Below are 19,153 nucleotides of genomic sequence, written 5' to 3' on the forward strand. Positions count from 1 at the left end.
CCTTGCAGGCGCCTTTGGGTGGCCGCGGGGGTCTGTAGTAGAACTCGGGCAAGTTGCCCTTTTCCACCTCTTGCCACTCGTAGTTGCCCTCCAAGGGCTTGTGATTCTGAAAATCAAAATTCCACTTGCGCTGGCTGGCCTCTTCCATGTCTCTACAGTGCTTCTCCAAGTCCCGGGTTAACTCTTCGTGATTGACCGGGCCGAAGAGGTTTCTGCAGGCCGAGGGCTTGGGGTACTCCGCCTGTCTGGCGTCCATCCGCTCCAAGCTCGGGCTCCCGTTAGACACTCGCACGTTTGACATCTTCCTCCCCGGGCTCGGCGACCGCCTCTCTTGCGCTCTCGCAAAACAAAACGAACAAAACAAGACGCCCCGACCCAGCCCGAGCCCCTCTTATAAGCCCTGCGACTGCCCTCCGAGCCAAGAGAAACAAACACGGACGAGTAAGTGCCCGAGCGTCAGGAGCGCGCGGGGCTGGGGGAGGGGGCGAGGGGCAGCCCCGGCCAGGCAGCCCCGAGTCCCCGCCGATCAAGTGGACTGGCGAGCGGGAGGCGGGGAGGGGAGGGGAGAGGAGCGCAGCGGAGAGAGGAGGGAGCAGAGCCAGTCCAAGTCCGGGCAGCTGCGAGCCCGCGGGTCCCGCCGACCGAGCGGCTCTCCAAACCTTGCCGGCGTCGGAGTCGCGGAGCGGCGAGAGAGTGGGGACAAGGGAGGGGGAGAAAAACACCCCGAAAAGACGAGCCCCCTTTTTTTAGTTGCCCAATATGGCGGTGGAAGGGAGGCTGACGAAGAAGAAGATGATTGACACCGCAAGTCTATTTAAACAGAGGAGGAGATCATTGGTCGCGGCGCCGGGAGCCGCCCCGCCGAGGCTGGCGAGCGCGGCCTTAAGGTGGCCCCGGGGCGGCCGCGGCGCCTCCCCGCCTCCCGTGCGCGCCCTCGCCGAGCGCGCGCCCGGGAGATGGGCTGGTCGCGTGACTGCTGGAGGCGCACGGCTGCCAGCAAACCTGCTCCGGCTGGCCTCGGAGAAATTAAAAATAAGACAAACAAGCTCGCCAAACGGCCGGGGAGCCGGGGAGGGGCCTGTGCAGCGGGGCCGGCGGGGCGGCGGGTTCTGGTCCCGGCGCTGCGCGGGCCGGCGCGCGGCTGCTCCGGAGCCCCGACCTCCCGCTCCTAGCCCGGGAAAGCTGGGGAGCTCGAAGGTTGCCGGCAGCTGGTTGTGCGCCTCGCCGGCGATCTTGTTTTCTCCGCACTCGCCCAGCGGGGGATGGGGGCGGGGGCGGGCAGCTGGGGGGCGGAGGCGGAGGGTGGGAGCTCGGCCCCCAGCTGAGCTCTCCCCCGGGGTCCCAGCCGCACGCACGGCGGGGGAGGCGGGGAGCCCTTCGGCCTGGGTGACTTACTTAGGTGGGGGTGAGCAGTGGTTAGCTCACCCTTAACCTAGAAGTCTGTGCTAGTCTGGGGGGGGCAGGGGGCTTAGGGGAGAAGCCACGGCGAACGGCTTTCTATAAATTAGCCTGGAAGAGACGCAGCACTTATAATGTATTCTGAGCCCAAGCTCTCCCTCAGTAAAAAATAAGGAAGGATTTCCAGATCAAAACGTCGCCTGGTCTCCCAAGTCCCCACTAAGCTTTGTAATTGTCTCAGACACATTTAGTTTAAAAAGAGAGAGATTACACCCCTGGTCCAGGTTCTTGCTTCCCAGTCACAGTTAAGGCCACTGACACGGGCTGCGTGTGGGAACTCGTCTCTTCTTTGTATTTTTCAATTCTTTGCCGGGTTGTAGCAGTTTCCTCAACCTGAGTCCCGCCGCCAAATACAACAGTTCCTTCCTTCCTCCACCTTTCTCTCCCACCAGACTCACTTCTCGGAACCCACCCAGAACACCATTCAGATGCAAGTGACGCCTTTAGAGGGCTGCAGGTCGTCGAAGAGTGAAAGTAACCGGAAAGTCCGGATTGTGAAGTGATGTATAAAACCACCACCACCGTGTTCTCACGTCTGATATGATTACTTGGGCATATCTCTGCTCCCCTTTGCAACTTGAAATTTACCTAAGCAATATGATCTTGAGCAAGGTGATGGACGTTAAAACAGGATGGACAGGGCTGTCATATCTGAAACAGAGCTCACAGTCTTTAACTGCCTCCCCCCAACCCCGTATATGATCTTGGTCTGGGTCAAAGTTACACATTTTACTGGAAACTAATCTCCAGTTCTAACAGTACACAACGGCAACTGTACACAACAGTTTTCTTGGGCGTCTATGCTACAAATGAGTTTGACTTTTAACTTGTTTTCTTAACCACGTATTATTCGTCCACTTTGTGTCCCTGCCTTGCTTCATACACTCCAGAATGTAAGAGCTGGGAGGGACCTTGGGAACCCTGTGGTTCAACCCTCTCTTTTTTACCACTGAGGAAATAGAGACCGAGAGGATTCCTGTCCAGGGACACATAACCAGTTGGTAGCAGACTAGAGGCAGGTCTCCTGACTCTAAAGCTGGTTCATTTTCTGTCCCTTTCCCTCCTGATGACCCCAACTGGTTTGGGATTTCGTCTGGATTCGCCTATGTCCCTCTCCTACAAATGATTCAAAATGGCTCCTTCTCATGACCTGGGCTGCCTACAGATGTTTCCTTGACGTGGCCTGTGGTCCCTGATATTTTAACACAGCTGTCACTGGCCTTTGGTATGACCTTGGCACTAATTTGACTAAAATGCAGATGCCAAAAGGGCAGGGTGAGACCCAGAGAGCAGTGAGGGAGGCAGTGCCCAAAATTTGTTTCAAGGTCGGGACTACCTACCTGACCGACAGAAAATATTTCACCTGGGATCAAAGTAAAAGGTCTCATCTTCTTTATTTTTTTACATTGAATGCCCCACTTAGTTTGCTGAGTTGGAGAAGAGGGGGAGAGGGACAGGAAAATTAGGGTAGGTCTCAATACCATAATTGATACCCTATTCCTGAAATTAGATCATTGTTGTTGAAATTTTTACACAATTGCTAGACTACACCGGAATTCTATATTATATATAAGCATCAATGCAGATGCATAAATACACAAACTACCACATATATGTAAATGGAGCTATTCTAGAGGATTGCACCTTGCCACAGATGTTTGATTTTATTCGTGGAATTAATATCTTACAGAAAAGTTAAAAATGAATACTTCTATCCCCTCCACACCCTGAATATTTCTTCAACTAATATGTAGGACCACCATTTTGTCGCTTTGTTAATCTTGAAAAGTAAGCGAGTCACAGTCACGCCACCTTAAGACGTCTGGCTGCCAGCAGAAAGGCTGTGCTTACTCCGACCTTGCTATGATCTAAAGTGTTTTGTTTACAGTCAAGGCACCGGAGATCTGCACAGCAAATAATGAGAAGGCAGGCGTCTGCTGTAGTAGCGACGAAGCGTGAAAAAATACTATGGAGTCCCCGGGGGAAGAGGGAACTGGGAGCTCAGAGCGCCATCCTCCTGCGGAAAGTAGGCGGCGGCTTTAAAAGACTGAGCGGGGGAGAAGAATTTCCAATAAACAGCGTAAAGGCGGAGCCTGGGGAGAAGACAGAAAGTTCCACTGGCACTGCTCTAAAAAGGGCTCTGCTGGCCCAAGACCCAGAATCTAGTCCTGGGTGATGTTTTTGCTGTCATTTTCACTCCTGGTAGTTTTCTCCTTAGAGCTGAGAAGCGTCCCATAAGCCACCCAAGATTGCGTGTCCTTCACCAGCTGAGGAGAGAGAGGAAGACCAAAATAACTTAAAAGAAAACACCTGTGTGGTAGCCAAGTGTCCCGGCGGGGCGGCAGGGCAAGCTCGCCTCCCAGGTGTGGTCCGTGGTCCTCGCAGGGGGGAAGTCAGGCAGCCCCAAATTTCTGCGAAGGCGCACGTTTCCTTGCTCTGTTGCCCCTCCCACCACAAGCACACAATTTTAATCCTTCCTCCAGGGTGTTTATGGTGAGGCAACGTTCACTCAATTTCACTATTCTTCTAAACCGACATAGTTTTAGAGTTCAGCAATTTCACATTCGTCTGTTTCTGACACTTCTCATTCAATTTAATAAATATTTATTGAGCATTTTCTATTAATTTGCTTATTCTTTATTTCAACAAAGATTTGTTGAGTGCCTTTGATATCCGAGGCCCTGGGGATACAGAAGTAAACAAACAGATTTAAACTAGGATGAAGTTTACACTCTAGTAGGGGGAGAGGAGACAGATGATACACAGTAACACATGAGTGAAATATATACACTGTATAAGGAGGTGATACATGCTATGGAGAAAGAACAAGCAAGGGAGGGAGAAGGAGAGTGTTGTGAGGTCCCAGTGGGACTAGAGTGGTCGGGGAAGGCTTCATTGAGGAAGTGGCCTTGGAGAGATGCCCCGAGGACTCAAGAGAGGGCAGCCATGCAGATATCTGGGGAGAGTGTCCCGATAAAGGGAACAGCAAACACAAAAGCTCTGAAGTGTGGTCTTGTGTGATGTGTTCAAGGAACATGGAGGAGCAAGGGGAGAGGAGCACCCGGAACATCTGCTCCTACGAGGCCATGCAGGCCTCTGGAGGGTTTTTATCAATGACTGAGTGATAGGGGAAGCCACTGAAGCATTAGGAGGTTCTAAGCAGTGGAATGACACGCTCTTACCATGTGTAAGGTATTCCCCTAGGCGGTATTCTCAGCGGCCTAAGGATGAGAAGTCACAGTCCCTGCCTTTAGGGAGTATACCTCCTAGATGGGGAGACCACCATGTGCACAAAAACTCCAGAGACAGAAAGCAAAATCTGGAAGAATGCAGTCCAAAGATAGAGTACAAAGGAGGGAGAAAGAGGAAGCCTTCAAGGAGGTGATATGAGTCAGGTCTTGAAGAATGAGGAAAATGTCAAGAAGATTATAAGGATGTATTGGCAGGGGTGTTAATTGGCGGATGGGATCAGACAGTGGCAGGTGTATGGATGACATGCTAAAAAAAAAATGTTTTATTCAGTAAGCAATGGAGCATTTGGTGAAAAGAATATCGTGATCACTGTCCAAACTTGTCTCCTGACCCGGAGCAAGCCTGGGCCCTGAGAGACAGTGTCTAGGGACAGAGCTGAATGAAAGCTGGGTGGACCGTCCCATTCTGGTCTTAACCCAAAGGGAGCTGGTTGTTGGGCAGAGTACGGGTGTGAGGCAAGAGGGTAGAAGCATGAGCCACGAGACCACAATAAGAGGGTTTGGAACAGAGAATAGGAGGCTGTCTTGTGTGAGCTACTGAGCTATGAAGGCACAGCTGCAGATGCTTTGCATGTGGTACGCACAGCCTTGACGGGAAGCGGAGGCAACTGTTAAGAAGCCCACGCCGTCTTGGACAATCAGATGTTTGTGTTCGGTAGTGGCATCTGACAGCAGAGTAGAGGATGGGCGTGATGAGCCTGGAGGGGCTGACACAGGGAGGTGACTTTGCAGGCTGATTGCAGTTGCTCCAGCAAGAGATACAATGGCCTTAAGCTGTACTGCAGAGGAGGGAATGGAAAACTAGGAATGAATGTGTGCTTGCTTACGTAGTCAGAACAGATACAGGGGCTGGAGAAAGATGGAGAAATGGAGGATGGCTTTAAGGACTCACGCTTGGGTATTTGAGAGAATAATGCCATTAATTAAGAGAAGTAACACAGAGAGATGACGTAATAGAGAATGTTAGTTGTCCACCAAATTCCATCCTCACCTTCTTCCTCGGTATCGGAATTGTAACTGGGCATACAGCTGCGCATCCTCTCTCAATTTCCCAGCCTCCTTTGCTGTTGAATGTGGCCTGGTGCTAGGTGTTTTCCAACAGAATGTAAGCCAAAGAGATATGTGTCTTTCAGGCCTAGTGCATAAAACCTGTCACATGACTCCTTCCCTTCTGCTTCTCTCTTCCCCCTCCCATGGGCTGTAAAGGTGAATATTACTGTAACCTTGGAAGCCACATGTTGAAGGTGATAGGGCCACCATCAACCCGAGTCCCTGATCTGACCCGAGAGAAAAAATGAATTTCTATTTTGTTAAACTGTGATATTTTGGAGGTCCATTTGATAACATTTTATAGTCAATCCGAGCTAATACAGAGGGAAACGTTTGGGAGATAGGGAATAGGGAAGATTAAGAATTTGATTTGATGCAGACAGTATGTGCATTGAAATTAACTGCATCCCTGAGGAAAAAAAGAATAAGAGGTTATGTTCCTTAAGAGGGCAACTGAGACAATATTGGAGACATGAATCTGACACATAATGTGAAAGGATGCTATGGTTGGCGGGGCTCTCTGAGACCTGTCCATATTTACAAATATGCCAGTAATCATATGGCCAGAGCAGATCCTGAGTAGATTAAAGCTTTCAAAAGTGTGGAAAGAAGGGGGCTTCCCTGGTGGCGCAGTGGTTGGGAGTCCGCCTGCCGATGCAGGAGACACGGGTTCGTGCCCCGGTCCGGGAAGATCCCACATGCCGCAGAGGCCACAGCAGTGAGAGGCCCGTGTACCGCAAAAAAAAAAAAAAGTGTGGAAATAAGGATGTGTGTGGTGTTCTCAATATTTTTCATCACACTTGAGCTGTGTAACACTCATTGTTTCTTCATTGTCCCACCCTCCCTTCTCAGAAAGTCTGCTCCCTTAGGCTCTTCTGCTGAGAGATTATATCCCATTTTTCCCATTCTCTAGATTTTTTTTTTTTTTTTTTTTTTTTTGCCAAGCCACGTGCCTTGCAAGATCTCAGTTCCCAGACCAGGGATTGAACCCGGACCACGGCACTGAAAGCCCAGAATCCTAACCACTAGGCCACCAGGGAACTCCCCCGATTCTCTTTCTGAAGGTGACCAGAGGAGGGGAGAGGCTATATCTATCTGACCCGAATTTGGCCAACCAAATTCTCTCTCCTGAAAATTTGAAACGAGGTCTCAGAAACTTCAATTAGTAAACTGTAAATTAGAGATTAATAAGGTAATGTAGATTTGGAATTCAAAGAGCAGTTTTAAGAAAGCTATCTTTGGTACATGTGTGATGGAGATGCAGATTAAGATTGCCTGCAGTGTCAGAAGAAAGAAAGGGACATTCAAAGAGGGGCAGAGAAGAGAGACCACGGGTTTTAGAAAGACAGATAACACTCAGCACCCCCAAACTCCCCAGTTTCTGGATCCTGCAGCTCAGGAGGTCCAACTCCCTGGATTTCAGTTCTGTGGGACAGCCTGTGTTTGTAAAACAACTCCTCTCATTTTGCTCCAAGCTAGTTTGTTACTGGTTTCTATTAGAACCCAAGACATCCCTGATTAACACAATACTTTACATACTTGAAAGCAGCTTCTCTGGTGTCATCACATTGGACCCTCATAAGACCACCGTTTCGAGACGAATGCTGTTATCCTCTCTTGCAGATGAGGTCCTGAGATAGAGAAGGCTGAGTGCTCCAAAGCTAGGACCAGTAGGCCTGCTCTTCGGAAGCTGAGTCCAGAGTCCACTGTGATGACTCTTGAAGATGTAATGACTTGGTGGGTTTGTAAATTTTATCACGGAGGCTCATTGGCTTAAATTACCTACAGTGCACTATTCATAAAAAGAAGGTTCTGGGGAAAATGAGATTCAAATTCCTAAAAAGAAGGTTCTGGGGAAAATGAGATTCAAATTCCTAAAAAGAAAAATAGCATCTTCGAAAGAAACTGGACTCAGAAAGGGTTTGAAACTGATCCAGTGGGGTCAGACTTTAAAGAAAAAATGCATCAGGCAATTTTAATTAGAGAAAAATCTTCATTTTCAAGTAAAATGTAGTAAGCAAATACAGTATTGCTGGTTTCATAAGAAGGTGAAATAAATGGCAAACCCTGGATCCATGACTTTAATTTCCATGACTGAAACATAAGTAGACAACCTCTGTGAGTAGAATATGGAATTTGGAACAAAAAAACATATTCACCACCAACTCACCATTTTCAACAACAGTCATTGAGAAGATACAAAGGAGAAAACCTCCCTTAATTATCTCAGTCTTCAGTTTACGCAAACTTATACCTAAAAAAAAATAACTGGAAAGTGCTCATTTTTTGCTCCTGACCACTCTCTGAATAACTGTTCACATGAATATTTGTTCATTCCTTCATTCACTAAATTTTTAATGAGCTCTTAGCAGATGCCAGACACTCTGGGGACACAGCAGAAAAAAAAGATAGCCAAAGTCCTGCTTTATGGAATGGAGTTTACACTCAAGTGTGGAAGGCAGACAAGACACAAATAAATAAGCATAGTATGTCATGTTGTTATAGGTGCTAAAAGAAAAAAACTAGTGTAGTTGAGGCTGCAGAGAGTAATGAAGGCAGATGCTGTATTAACAAGGAAGGACTCTTTGATTAACTGACATTTGAATAGAGACCTGAATGAAATGAGGGCATTGGACTATGTCATTTTCTGTGTTCCAGGCAGAGGGAATAGCAAATCCAAGAGCCCTGAGGAATGTGCCTAGGGTGGCTAAAGAGTAATAAGGGAACTAGTAAGCCAGACACAGTATGTAGGGACTGGGAGGTAGGAGATGAGATCAGAGAGAAAGTAGAGGCCTGGATCATGTATATTATATAAGACATGATAAAGACGTTTGATTTTATTCCAAATGAGGTAAGCCACCTTTGAGCAGAGAGTTTTGATCAGCTAACTTTGGTCACTTTCCTGAGTGGGAAGTACTTCAGAAAAGCAAGAGAGAAGTAGGGAGACCAGTTAGTAGACCATTGCAGTAATCCAAGAAGAGGTCATACTGGTTCAGACCAGGGTGGTAGCAATGTACGTAGAAAAAGGGGTAGAGTTATTAACAGATTTGCTAAAGGATTGGAAATGGAATGTGTGTATGGGAGAGAGGAGTCCGTAGTAATTCCAAGGCTTTTTCACCTAAGCAACTGAAGAAGGTTTAGCCATTTACTGAAATGGGGTTGACTGAGGGAGGAACAAATTTTGCTTTGAATGTGTTAAGTTTGAGATATCCATGGACATCCAAGTGGAGTTGCTGAGTGAGCAGTTGTATATATGAGTCTCTCTTAGGGGAGAGAGGTTTGTGCTGGAGATACAAATTAGTAAATTTTCAGCATTTAGATGATATTAAAGCCATGGGACTAGATAAGATGACAAAGGGAATGAGTTTAGACAGGGAAGAGGCCTGAGCATTACAACTTTTAGAAATCAAAAAATGGAAAGGCTCTAGACAAAGGAGAATATAAAGGCGCCGCTGCTGGAGTAAAGGAGAGCCAAGGAGAGGTGACTCAGAGGCCAAGTAAGAGAAAGTATTTCAAGGACAAGAAGAGATCAGATGGTTCAAATGCTGCTGATAAGTCAAGTAAGATGAGGACTGAAAACTGACCATTGGATTTGGCCATGAAGGTCATTGGTGATCTTGATAAGAGTAGTATTGGCCAAGTAGAGGATATGAAAGCCTGACTGGAGTGGACTAAAAGGAAAGTCATGTACATACATGCTGTAAACCCACATGAACAAAATATGCACACATAAACCTTGTCTAAGCGGAGGGTGGCTAGGTTCTAATATCAGGGAGCCAGTCTGGAAGCAGGCCCGGGGTGGGGTCTGTGTACTGGCAGATGAGGAAGTAAGCACGTGAAGAAGGTGCCACCCATTGACTACCTTAACTTGTTTCATTGTATGCCGTCACATTCTATGGTTCCTTCAATATCTTTTCTTAACTTTCCTAAGAATTGTCATGTTGACAAATTACCTTAAAGCTCTTTGAAAGGAATCCCTTTTGGAGACGATGCTAAGAGAATTAGCACAGAATGAGCTTTGCTTGTGTCTCATATTTCACCCAGCTAAGAAATAGAAAATCAAGAGTGTAAGGCTTTATTGTAAATTCTTAGCATAATAAAAGGACATTGAGTAGCATTTCTATTTATTCTTGACAAAAAGCCTTTCCTGACATTGTCATAATGGTATTCTTCTCCGAACCTCAATAATCTGCTTAAGATCTTCCTGTATCAGCGGACCAATTATACAACGTGTCTAATGCAATTTGAAGTTTGTTGCCTTTTGCCTTAACTTGGGATTTGATTTTCTGACCTAGAGTGTTTCAGAGTAGTTTTTCCATCTCTTCCTTTACCGAAGAAACAGAAACATCCAGAATAGTTAGGCCCTCTGTGGCCACATGAGGACAGAAGAGGGTAAGTAATAAGATAGAATTCCCCCGCAGAGCATTCATGAAGCAAGAATGTAATCGACCTGCTGAGCTGTTTAAACAGCACAGGAGGGCAGCACAAGGCCAGAACTGTTGGCCCCAATCCGGCAAATATTCCAAACCACCACCATACTTATGGTCTACTTTTCTGAATGCATACACAAGAGTTTTAATCCCCACCAAATTTCACTGAACTTTAAATCTGCATAGACACTACCTATTAAACATTTTCAGATCATTTTCATACATTATTCACATAATAATCTGAATTTAACATTTATGTATTTTACCATAGCAGAGTGTTTTAATAATTGTCTGTGCAGTCGAGGTAAGTGTTATAACCCTTAACAAGTGAGGAAGTAGAAATAAAGATAAAAGGTGATTTGCCTATGGTCATCACAGTTAGGTGCAAAGATAACAACCTAAGCCTGATGCTTTTCCCCTAAACTCAGCTCTTCGGAAAGATACCCCTCCATCCCCCAAACACACATGGACACATTCCACTGCCTTCGTGACATATTCACTTTGACTTCAGATATAAATCTACAGTCTTTAACCTTTTCTGTATCCTCCAGTGAGGCCAATTTCCATCCTCTAAACAAAATAAATACAGAGTAGGTAGCACCTAATAGATATTACTGGCAAACATACACAGTTGCAGTGAAGCTCAAAGAGATATCCCCTAGTGAATTCTGTTAGGTCCTCGATATAGCAGTCATGCAATCCATCAAATCTACAGCTCCTTCCAAGAGCAAATGCCCCACCCCTAGCATGGGCCACGGCATGGGCTCCTGACTAAAAACTGTGTTTTATGATGGGGCCTGGCACGGACACCTCTGCCCAAAAGGAAGATGGTTATTAGCTGCTCCAATCTTATACTCTCACTCAAGAATTAGAACTGGGAAGTATAGCAAAAACCAGAAGGTCACAGTGAAAAGAGCATAGACTGATGCAGACAGAAGACATGTAGGGACGTAGAGTCACTATGTGCTGGACTCATAGGCCATGGACTTCCATGGCAAAGATGTCTAGAGCTCTCAACATTCCTAATGGACTTATAATTCCTGTTCACATGTGACTCTTTCAAGGCCCCGTAGTTTGGGTTTCCATGGTCTAAGGATTTGGCAGTATGGCTAAGATTCCCGTCACACATGTGAACACACATTCACACACTACTCAAGGGAACAAATGAGACTGTTCCTTACAACCAAAAGAACTTAGCCAACCACCACCCATAGGTAACGCTCCATAACCAAAATAAGCAACATTTAATCACAACCAAGCTCACATGGAACATATGATTGTTTGATCAAAGCTGTACTTCATTCACTCATTACGTATCTATTGATTACCTATGTGTCAGGCATTAGGTGAGAGCTGGAGTTATAGATACAAATAAGCAAGAGACAAATAAGACAAGGTCTCTGTATTTGAGGGGTTCCCACCTCAGTGGGAAAGGCATCATACAAGAATGGAAACAAAGTGAGAAAATTTAGGGAAACTGTAGACTGATTGCGTAAATGGTAGATCCTTTTTTGCTGGTAAGTCATTCTAAAAGAGCCCTTCTAGTCAAGTCCAGTTTATCAGTCAACATGAGATTTGTGTCAGTATACTGTATACCCAAGTGAAAAGATGAGAACAGAATCATATCATCATTCTTGAGTGCCCTGATGACTGAGATGTACAATGGTGTAATTAGATGGACAGGGTTAATAATTACCACATTCATCATGACCATCGCTTCATGCTGGCTTCTCAGGACTTTAAATGTGGTTATGATGTTTTAGACTTAAAAGTTAGACATTACTTACTGATTTCTTGATTTGAGCGATTATCAAGACAGATAAATAAAACATAAGGAGTTTAAAGTAGAAGAGAAAAGGGGAAAGGCCCTGAGAAAAGGGAGAAGGAGGGAGATCTAAAATACCAATCTTTTTTTTTTTTTTTGCAGTACGCGGGGCCTCTCACTGCTGTGGCCTCTCCCGCCGCGAAGCAACAGGCTCCGGACGCGCAGGCCCAGCGGCCATGGCCCACGGGCACAGCCGCTCCGCGGCACGTGGGATCCTCCCGGACCGGGGCACAAACCCACGATGCAGGCGGACTCTCAACCACTGTGCCACCAGGGAAAATCTAAAATACCCATCTTTTAAAACATGTCATCAATATGTGGATCCAGATTTATCATAGGTCTATGTTAACTGTGGATTCAGTCTTAATCACTTAAAATATTAAAAAAAAAAAATCCACCAGTACATACTCTAATATGTTTGGTTTGATTTTCTAATATGCAGAGGGTTCTCTTGTAGTTTTTTTAAGCACTAGAGATGTAAGTCAAATACCAACTCATACTTTAAATTTTAGAAATATTCTATTAAATAAAAAGTAGATGTATTAAATAAGTCATTTTAGGATAGATACAGTACAATTAAATTCGACAAATACTTAAGTGTGTCTCGTTTGTATGAACCATAAGGCCAATCACTAGAGAAAATTTGAAAAGTAAGATACAATTACCATCTTCCATGGCAGGAGCTTTATTCTATATATAAAAGTTAAACAAAGAGACAATAACATTAATGTATGGCCAAATATATGTGCTTTAAAAAGATGGTACAAGCAAAGTGCTCTGAAGTTTCTAGAGGTGAGATCAGGGAAGGCTTCAGAGGTTGCTTTTGAAAGGGGCTTGAGAATTCAATGGAGTTAAGCTGAGAGAGGCAGAGAACTGCCTCTCTCAGCTTAACTAATTAAATGGGAAATTTTACTAAATGTAAACTTGGTAATGAGAAGAATCATCTTATTTCCCTGTTATTGTTCACTGACACTGTCCGAGATAGCTCATAAATGTATACCACCCCTCTGAAAATATAGGATTGGAATTCTCTCTCCCTTTTGCCTACTGGCAGTCCTATCTCCCACAATACGAGCTCTGTATGCCAGATATAGTCATTTTTAGCTCATATGCAATTGATACAAGGGGAAATAATGTCAACATAATTCAGAAATCACATTGGTTCTTTCATTATTTTTCCTAGCACACTTACATTTTGAAGTGATCAGGGGCAAGTCTTCTTACAATTAAATACAAAACCTTAGCAATATAAACACTTTAAGAAAAAAAGCAGGAAATTCTTCAGGAATGCCTTCCTTTAGTGCAAATAGAGGCTTGTTTGTGGCTTCAAAAACTTTTAAGAGGGCTTCCCTGGTGGCGCAGTGGTTGAGAGTCCGCCTGCCGATGCAGGGGACACGGGTTCGTGCCCCGGTCCCGGAGGATCCCGCATGCCGCGGAGCGGCTGCGCCCGTGAGCCATGACCACTGAGCCTGCGTGTCCGGAGCCTGTGCTCCGCAATGGGAGAGGCCACAACAGCGAGAGGCCCGCGTGCCGCAAAACAAACAAACAAAAAACTTTAAGATTTTTATGACATTGTTATGTGGTAAAGCTACACAGGGTAAACGAAGGTGCGAAACTGTTTTGTCCTGTGTGTGGGGTTGGGGGTTGGGGGACTGATTGATCAAGAAGGCTGAATACTGGATCAGACTCTTCTTTTTCATTAACTTAGTTTTTTGTTTTTTTGTTGTTGTTGTTTTTTTGTTTTTTTTTTTGCGGTACGTGGGCCTCTCACTGCTGCGGCCTCTTCCGTTGCGGAGCACAGGCTCCGGACGCGCAGGCTCAGCGGCCATGGCTCACGGACCCAGCCGCTCCGCGGCATGTGGGATCTTCCCAGACCGGGGCACGAACCCGTGTCCCCTTGCATCGGCAGGCGGACTCTCAACCACTGCGCCACCAGGGAAGCCCTTGTTTTTTGTTTTTAAAGAGAGACTGTCATTATGGTAATTCTAGTGGATTTTTAAAAAATTGAAGTATAGTTGATTTACAACGATGTGTTAGTTTCTGGTGTACAGCAAAGTGATTCAGTTGTAGATAGATATACATATTCTTTTCCATTATGGTTTATTACAGGATATTGAATATAGTTCCCTGTGTCATACAGTAGGCCCTTGTTTATCTATTTTATATACAGTAGCTTGTATCTGCTAATCCCAAACTCCTACTTTATCCCTCCCCCACCCCCTTCCCCCTTTGGTAATCATAAGTTTATTTTCTATGTCTGTCTGTTTCTGTTTTGTAAATAAGTTAATTTTTGTCATATTTTAGATTCCACATATAAGTGATATCATATGGTACTTGTCTTTCTCTTTCTGATTTACTTCACTTAGTGTGATAATCTCTAGGTCCATCCATGTTGCTGAAAATGTCATTATTTCATTCTTTTTTATGGCTGAGTAATATTCCATTTTATATACATATACATATATACATATATATGTATATGTATATATATATATACACATACCACATCTTCTTTATCCATTCATCTGTCGATGGACATTTAGGTTGTTTCCATGTCTTGGTTATTGTGAGTAGTGCTGCTATGAACATATGGGTGCATGTATCTTTTTGAATTATAGTTTTGTCTGGGTATATGCCCAGGAGTGGGATTGCTGGATCATATAGCAACTCTATTTTTAGTTTTTTAAGGAACCTCCATACTGTTTTCCACAGTGGCTGCACCAATTTACATTTCCAGCAACAGTGTAAGATAGTTCCCTTTTCTCCACACCCTCTCCAACATGTGTTACTTGTAGACTTTTTAATGAGGGCCATTCTGACTGCTGTGAGGTGGTACCTCATTGTAGTTTTGATTTGCATTTCTCTAATAATTAGCGATGTTGAACATCTTTTCATGTGCCTATTGGCCATCTTTATGTCTTCTTTGGTGAAATGTCTATTTAGGTCTTCTGCCCATTTCTTGATTGGGCTGTTTGGTTTTTTGTTATTGAGTTGTATGAACTGTTTTTATATTTTGGAACTTAAGCCCTTGTCGGTAGCATCATTTGCAAATATTTTCTCCCAGTCCGTAGGTTGTCTTTTCGTTTTGTTATGGTTTCCTTTGCTGTGCAAAAGCTTGTAAGTTTGATTAGGTTCCATTTGTTTATTTTTGCTTTTATTTCTATTGCCTTGGAAGACTGACCTAAGAAAACATTAGTACGATTTATGTCAGAGAATGTTTTGCCTATGTTCTCTTCTAGTTTTATGGTATCATGTCTTATATTTAAGTCTTTAAGTCATTTTGAGTTTATTTTTGTGTATGGTGTGAGGGTGTGTTCTAACTTCACTGATTTACATGTGGCTGTCCAGCTTTCCCAGCACCACTTGCTGAAGAGACTGTCTTTTCTCCTTTGTATATTCTTGCCTCCTTGTCAAAGATTAATTGACCATAGGTGTGCGGGTTTATTTCTGGCCTCTGTATCCTGTTTCATTGATCTGTATGTCTGTTTTTGTGCCAATACTATACTTTTTGATTACTGTAGCTTTGTAGTAGTGCCTGAAATCTGGGAGGGTTATGCTTCAAGATTTTTTCTTTTTCCTCAGGATTGCTTTAGCAATTCTGCATCTTTTATGGTTCCATGTAAGTTTTAGGATGATTTGTTCTAGTTCTGTGAACAATGTCATGGGTAACTTGATAGGGATCACATTAAATCTGTAGATGGCTTTAGGTAGTATGGTCATTCTAACAATATTAATTCTTCCAATCCGAGGGCACGAGATGCTAGATCAGATTTTTAATTTTGACAAAACTGCTTTCAGTTGGAATCAAATGCCCTCAAGGACCTATATGTCCAAGGAGAAAGCACATGTCCCAGGTTTAAAGGTTCTAAAGCAGCATTGTCTGATAGAAATATGAGAAACAGGGCTTCCCTGGTGGCGCAGTGGTTGAGAGTCCACCTGCCGATGCAGGGGACACGGGTTCGTGCCCCGGTCCGGGAAAAGAAATACGAGAAACATGTAATTTTAAGCTTTCTAATAGCTATATTTTTAAAAAGTAAAAAGAAACAGGTGAAATATTTCAATATAAAAACTATTAATGATATATTTCCATTATTTTTTCATACTAAGTCTTTGAAATCTGCTGTGTATTTTACATTTACATCACATCTCAATTTGGATTGGTACATTGAAACGCTCAAGAGCCACACTTGGCTAGTGGCTACCATATTGGACAGCACAGCTCTAAAAGATGACTGTGATGTTGAGTACAAATGCCAGTGGAGGTTTAATTGTGTATTTTTTATTAGCCTAGTAACTTTTATGGTCCTAGGGTAACAAAACTGCATAGGCTTTCAGTGTTCTGCTCCTAAGCTTGTATTTTCTATAAGTCCTATTATTTTTAGTGCACCACTTTTAAAAAACTACTTGTTACTTCTGTACGTATTTTCCTACCCTTCCTCCCAGCTAGAGGTAGTCATGTGACAAGGTTCTGAGCAATGTGAAGGGAAGTCTGTTAAATCATATGGGAAAGATTTTTCACCCTGATAAGAAGGGAGGCCACAAAGAGAAAGCATTTTTCTTTTTCTTCTCCCTCTATCCCTGCCTTTCTGTTTGAACATTTCACATGAGAACATGATTTTTGGTGCTGTGGCAGCCATTCTGTGACTATGACAGAAGACTCTGGTATGTTGAAGATGGCAGAATTCCTTACAGAGATGTAAATGCAATGAAGAAGCCAGCCAGGCAAAGATGGGGGTAGGAGGGAGGCGGGAGAGGAGTTCCCTAACAGCGGGAAGAGTGCTTCAGCAGATATGTCCTTAATGGGCATTGCTTAATATTCACAATCAAAGTCACCCTTTCTTCTCCCATATGCCCCCACCCCCTTGCTAATGATTCCCTTCCAACTGACTGGAACATTCTTTCTTCAGGTGTGACAAGAGTGCTGGAATTACTCCCAACACTTGCAAGAGAGCAGAGCTACAAGCAGGAGCACAGTTTTCTTGAAGTCCCTTGTTTATCATTAAGGATTCATGCACAAACACTGCAATTTGGCTGTCACATGTTTAATACTTCAAAAAATGTTTAAAATTATCTATCTTGAAGAAAGTTCTATCACTCAGTTAATAAGTAAGACTATATTGTGTTGATTCAACCAATTTTGGGTAATTGGGAATGCATACAAGATTCACTGATCAGCAATTTCTTATCTTGGGGTCACAATAATTCAAGAACCCAGGTTTACATAAATATGTGGACGCATATGGCAGCAGTTTTTTTCACTGCTTTACAATGTCAGGGTAATTACTGATTGTGGAAATTCTGGAAGTCTATCTCCTGAGTCGTATGACAGACTGAATGGATAACCAATTCAGTAGTGAGTTTCTTTTACTCATCAAAGGATTTTTTTTTTCAGTGAACAAAGACGAAGTTTTATTTGACCACTTACCAGTCTTACACTAACATTTTCATCACATGTAAATGAACCAGTAGTCTCAAAGGATTCATGGTTCTATATCAACTCTTCATCCAATTCCCATTCTCTATTTCCATTAGAACCATCTCATCACGTGCAGTAAAAGCATTCAGTTTCTTTTACAGTTGTTGATTGCCTTGACAAAGTAAGCAGTGTTTATGAGTCAGTCTTAATCACCTTAATAGGCGAACAAAGAATCAATTCAGCTTATCTACGTTTCTTTTCCTTCAGGAAGAAAATGTCAATTCAGTCCTGGCTTAGAAAACCGGCTATCACCTTACTTCAACCAAATGAGTGTACCTCTAGATAACGGAGCAGGATTTTAAAGTTCCTTGTGACTTTGGTACAAATTGTTGCCTTAAAGGGTAAGTATCCAAATTGCTACATTTACTAAATTTTACTGTCATATCGAACATAATAAGAAAAACCCAGAGGCTGATTTTTTAAGGTGAAGGCTCTGTGAACCATGCTGGAGGTGTCCAGAGCCTTCAAAATCTGGCCCCATCTGCACACATGTCCATACTTTTCCTCTACTTAATTTCATGCTACCTAAAAATTTCACCTTCCTTTTGTAGAAAGTTTCTTCTATTACAAATTAAAGTCTTCAAATCCATCATTTAAAACCTAACAGAGTCCAACAAAATTTCCAAATTGTTAACATCTATGCTATTATCCAACTCTAAGATAAACATCTAGGTTTAGCTGAATCTACCAGTTACTTAAGGCTGTTTTGAGCACATTAAAACGCATCACTGGAAATTCTTCCATAAGTATAGTTTTAAAAAATCAGCTTGCCTGCGTTTTCTTTGTTTTCAAACAGATCCAGTCATATCTATAACACAAAGTTTCACCAGATCTTCTCATTTTGTAAGTATCATAGCCTTCTAAGCCACCTGAAACTGATTCTGAAGGGAACTTAAAACCATTTTCGAAAATTTGCTTGTTGGTTTGTGCTTTTTCTGGCTATTGCTTCTAGAGTCATCTCTGTTTTTAGTTTCAAAATTTGCATGGCTCCCTTTTCGACTCTGCTTCGAGAGTCTTTTTTTTTTTTTTTTTTCCAATAGTCATTCTTAATTATGCAGGTATTGCTCGAAATTTGAGCAAGATGGGCTTAGGGTTAGTGTTATTTGCATCTTTTCCATTACAGGAGTCCATATTTTTAACAGGTACCTAAATACGACCTTCGCTTTTGGGTTTAGTACTGTTGCTGCTTACCACTTCTTAGTTATGGTTAGAGTGGTGCTATCACCTTCATTACGTTCATAATGAAGCTCTTCCACGACAGATCTGAAAAGGCAACGATTTCTAAGTGATCGAGATTGGTTTTCATTACGGCTCGTATTTTCACTGGTTTCAGGTTTACACTTAACCTGTCCTGTTATTAACCTCCCACCCGTGCTCCCGGCTGAAAACGCGACTTTCATCATGAACTACACACCAAGACCTTAGACTCCGGACTCTGAAGTGGGTACCCAGCGGCCGCCCGAGGTAGTAAACAAAGCCCCGCGCAGGCGCAGTAGCAGCAGAAGGGGGAAACTTGGTCTGTTGTCAGCCAATGGGATTTTTCCTACAGTGAAAAGTGGAAAAACAACAACAAAAATCTCCACACCGCATTCTAAGGTGATAAACTGGTTGGCTTTTTTCCATTTTTTACAGACTTCTGGATTTTGTTTCTGAACAACTTGTG

The 19,153-nt window shown here is 43.6% G+C and overlaps 1 protein-coding gene across 1 annotated transcript in view; it reads right to left on the reverse strand.

Moving 5' to 3' along the window:
• CDKN1B (cyclin dependent kinase inhibitor 1B) overlaps positions 1 to 301 on the reverse strand; it is a 6,599-nt gene extending 6,298 nt beyond the window's left edge. The window contains exon 1 of the mRNA XM_073789297.1: positions 13 to 301. Within this exon, the coding sequence (XP_073645398.1) occupies positions 13 to 301 (289 nt within the window). The remainder of the gene's footprint in view (positions 1 to 12) is intronic.
• Positions 302 to 19,153: the final 18,852 nt, after the last annotated feature.

This window comes from Tursiops truncatus, chromosome 11 (genome assembly GCF_011762595.2).
Source record: "Tursiops truncatus isolate mTurTru1 chromosome 11, mTurTru1.mat.Y, whole genome shotgun sequence".
Lineage (NCBI taxonomy): Eukaryota > Metazoa > Chordata > Mammalia > Artiodactyla > Delphinidae > Tursiops > Tursiops truncatus.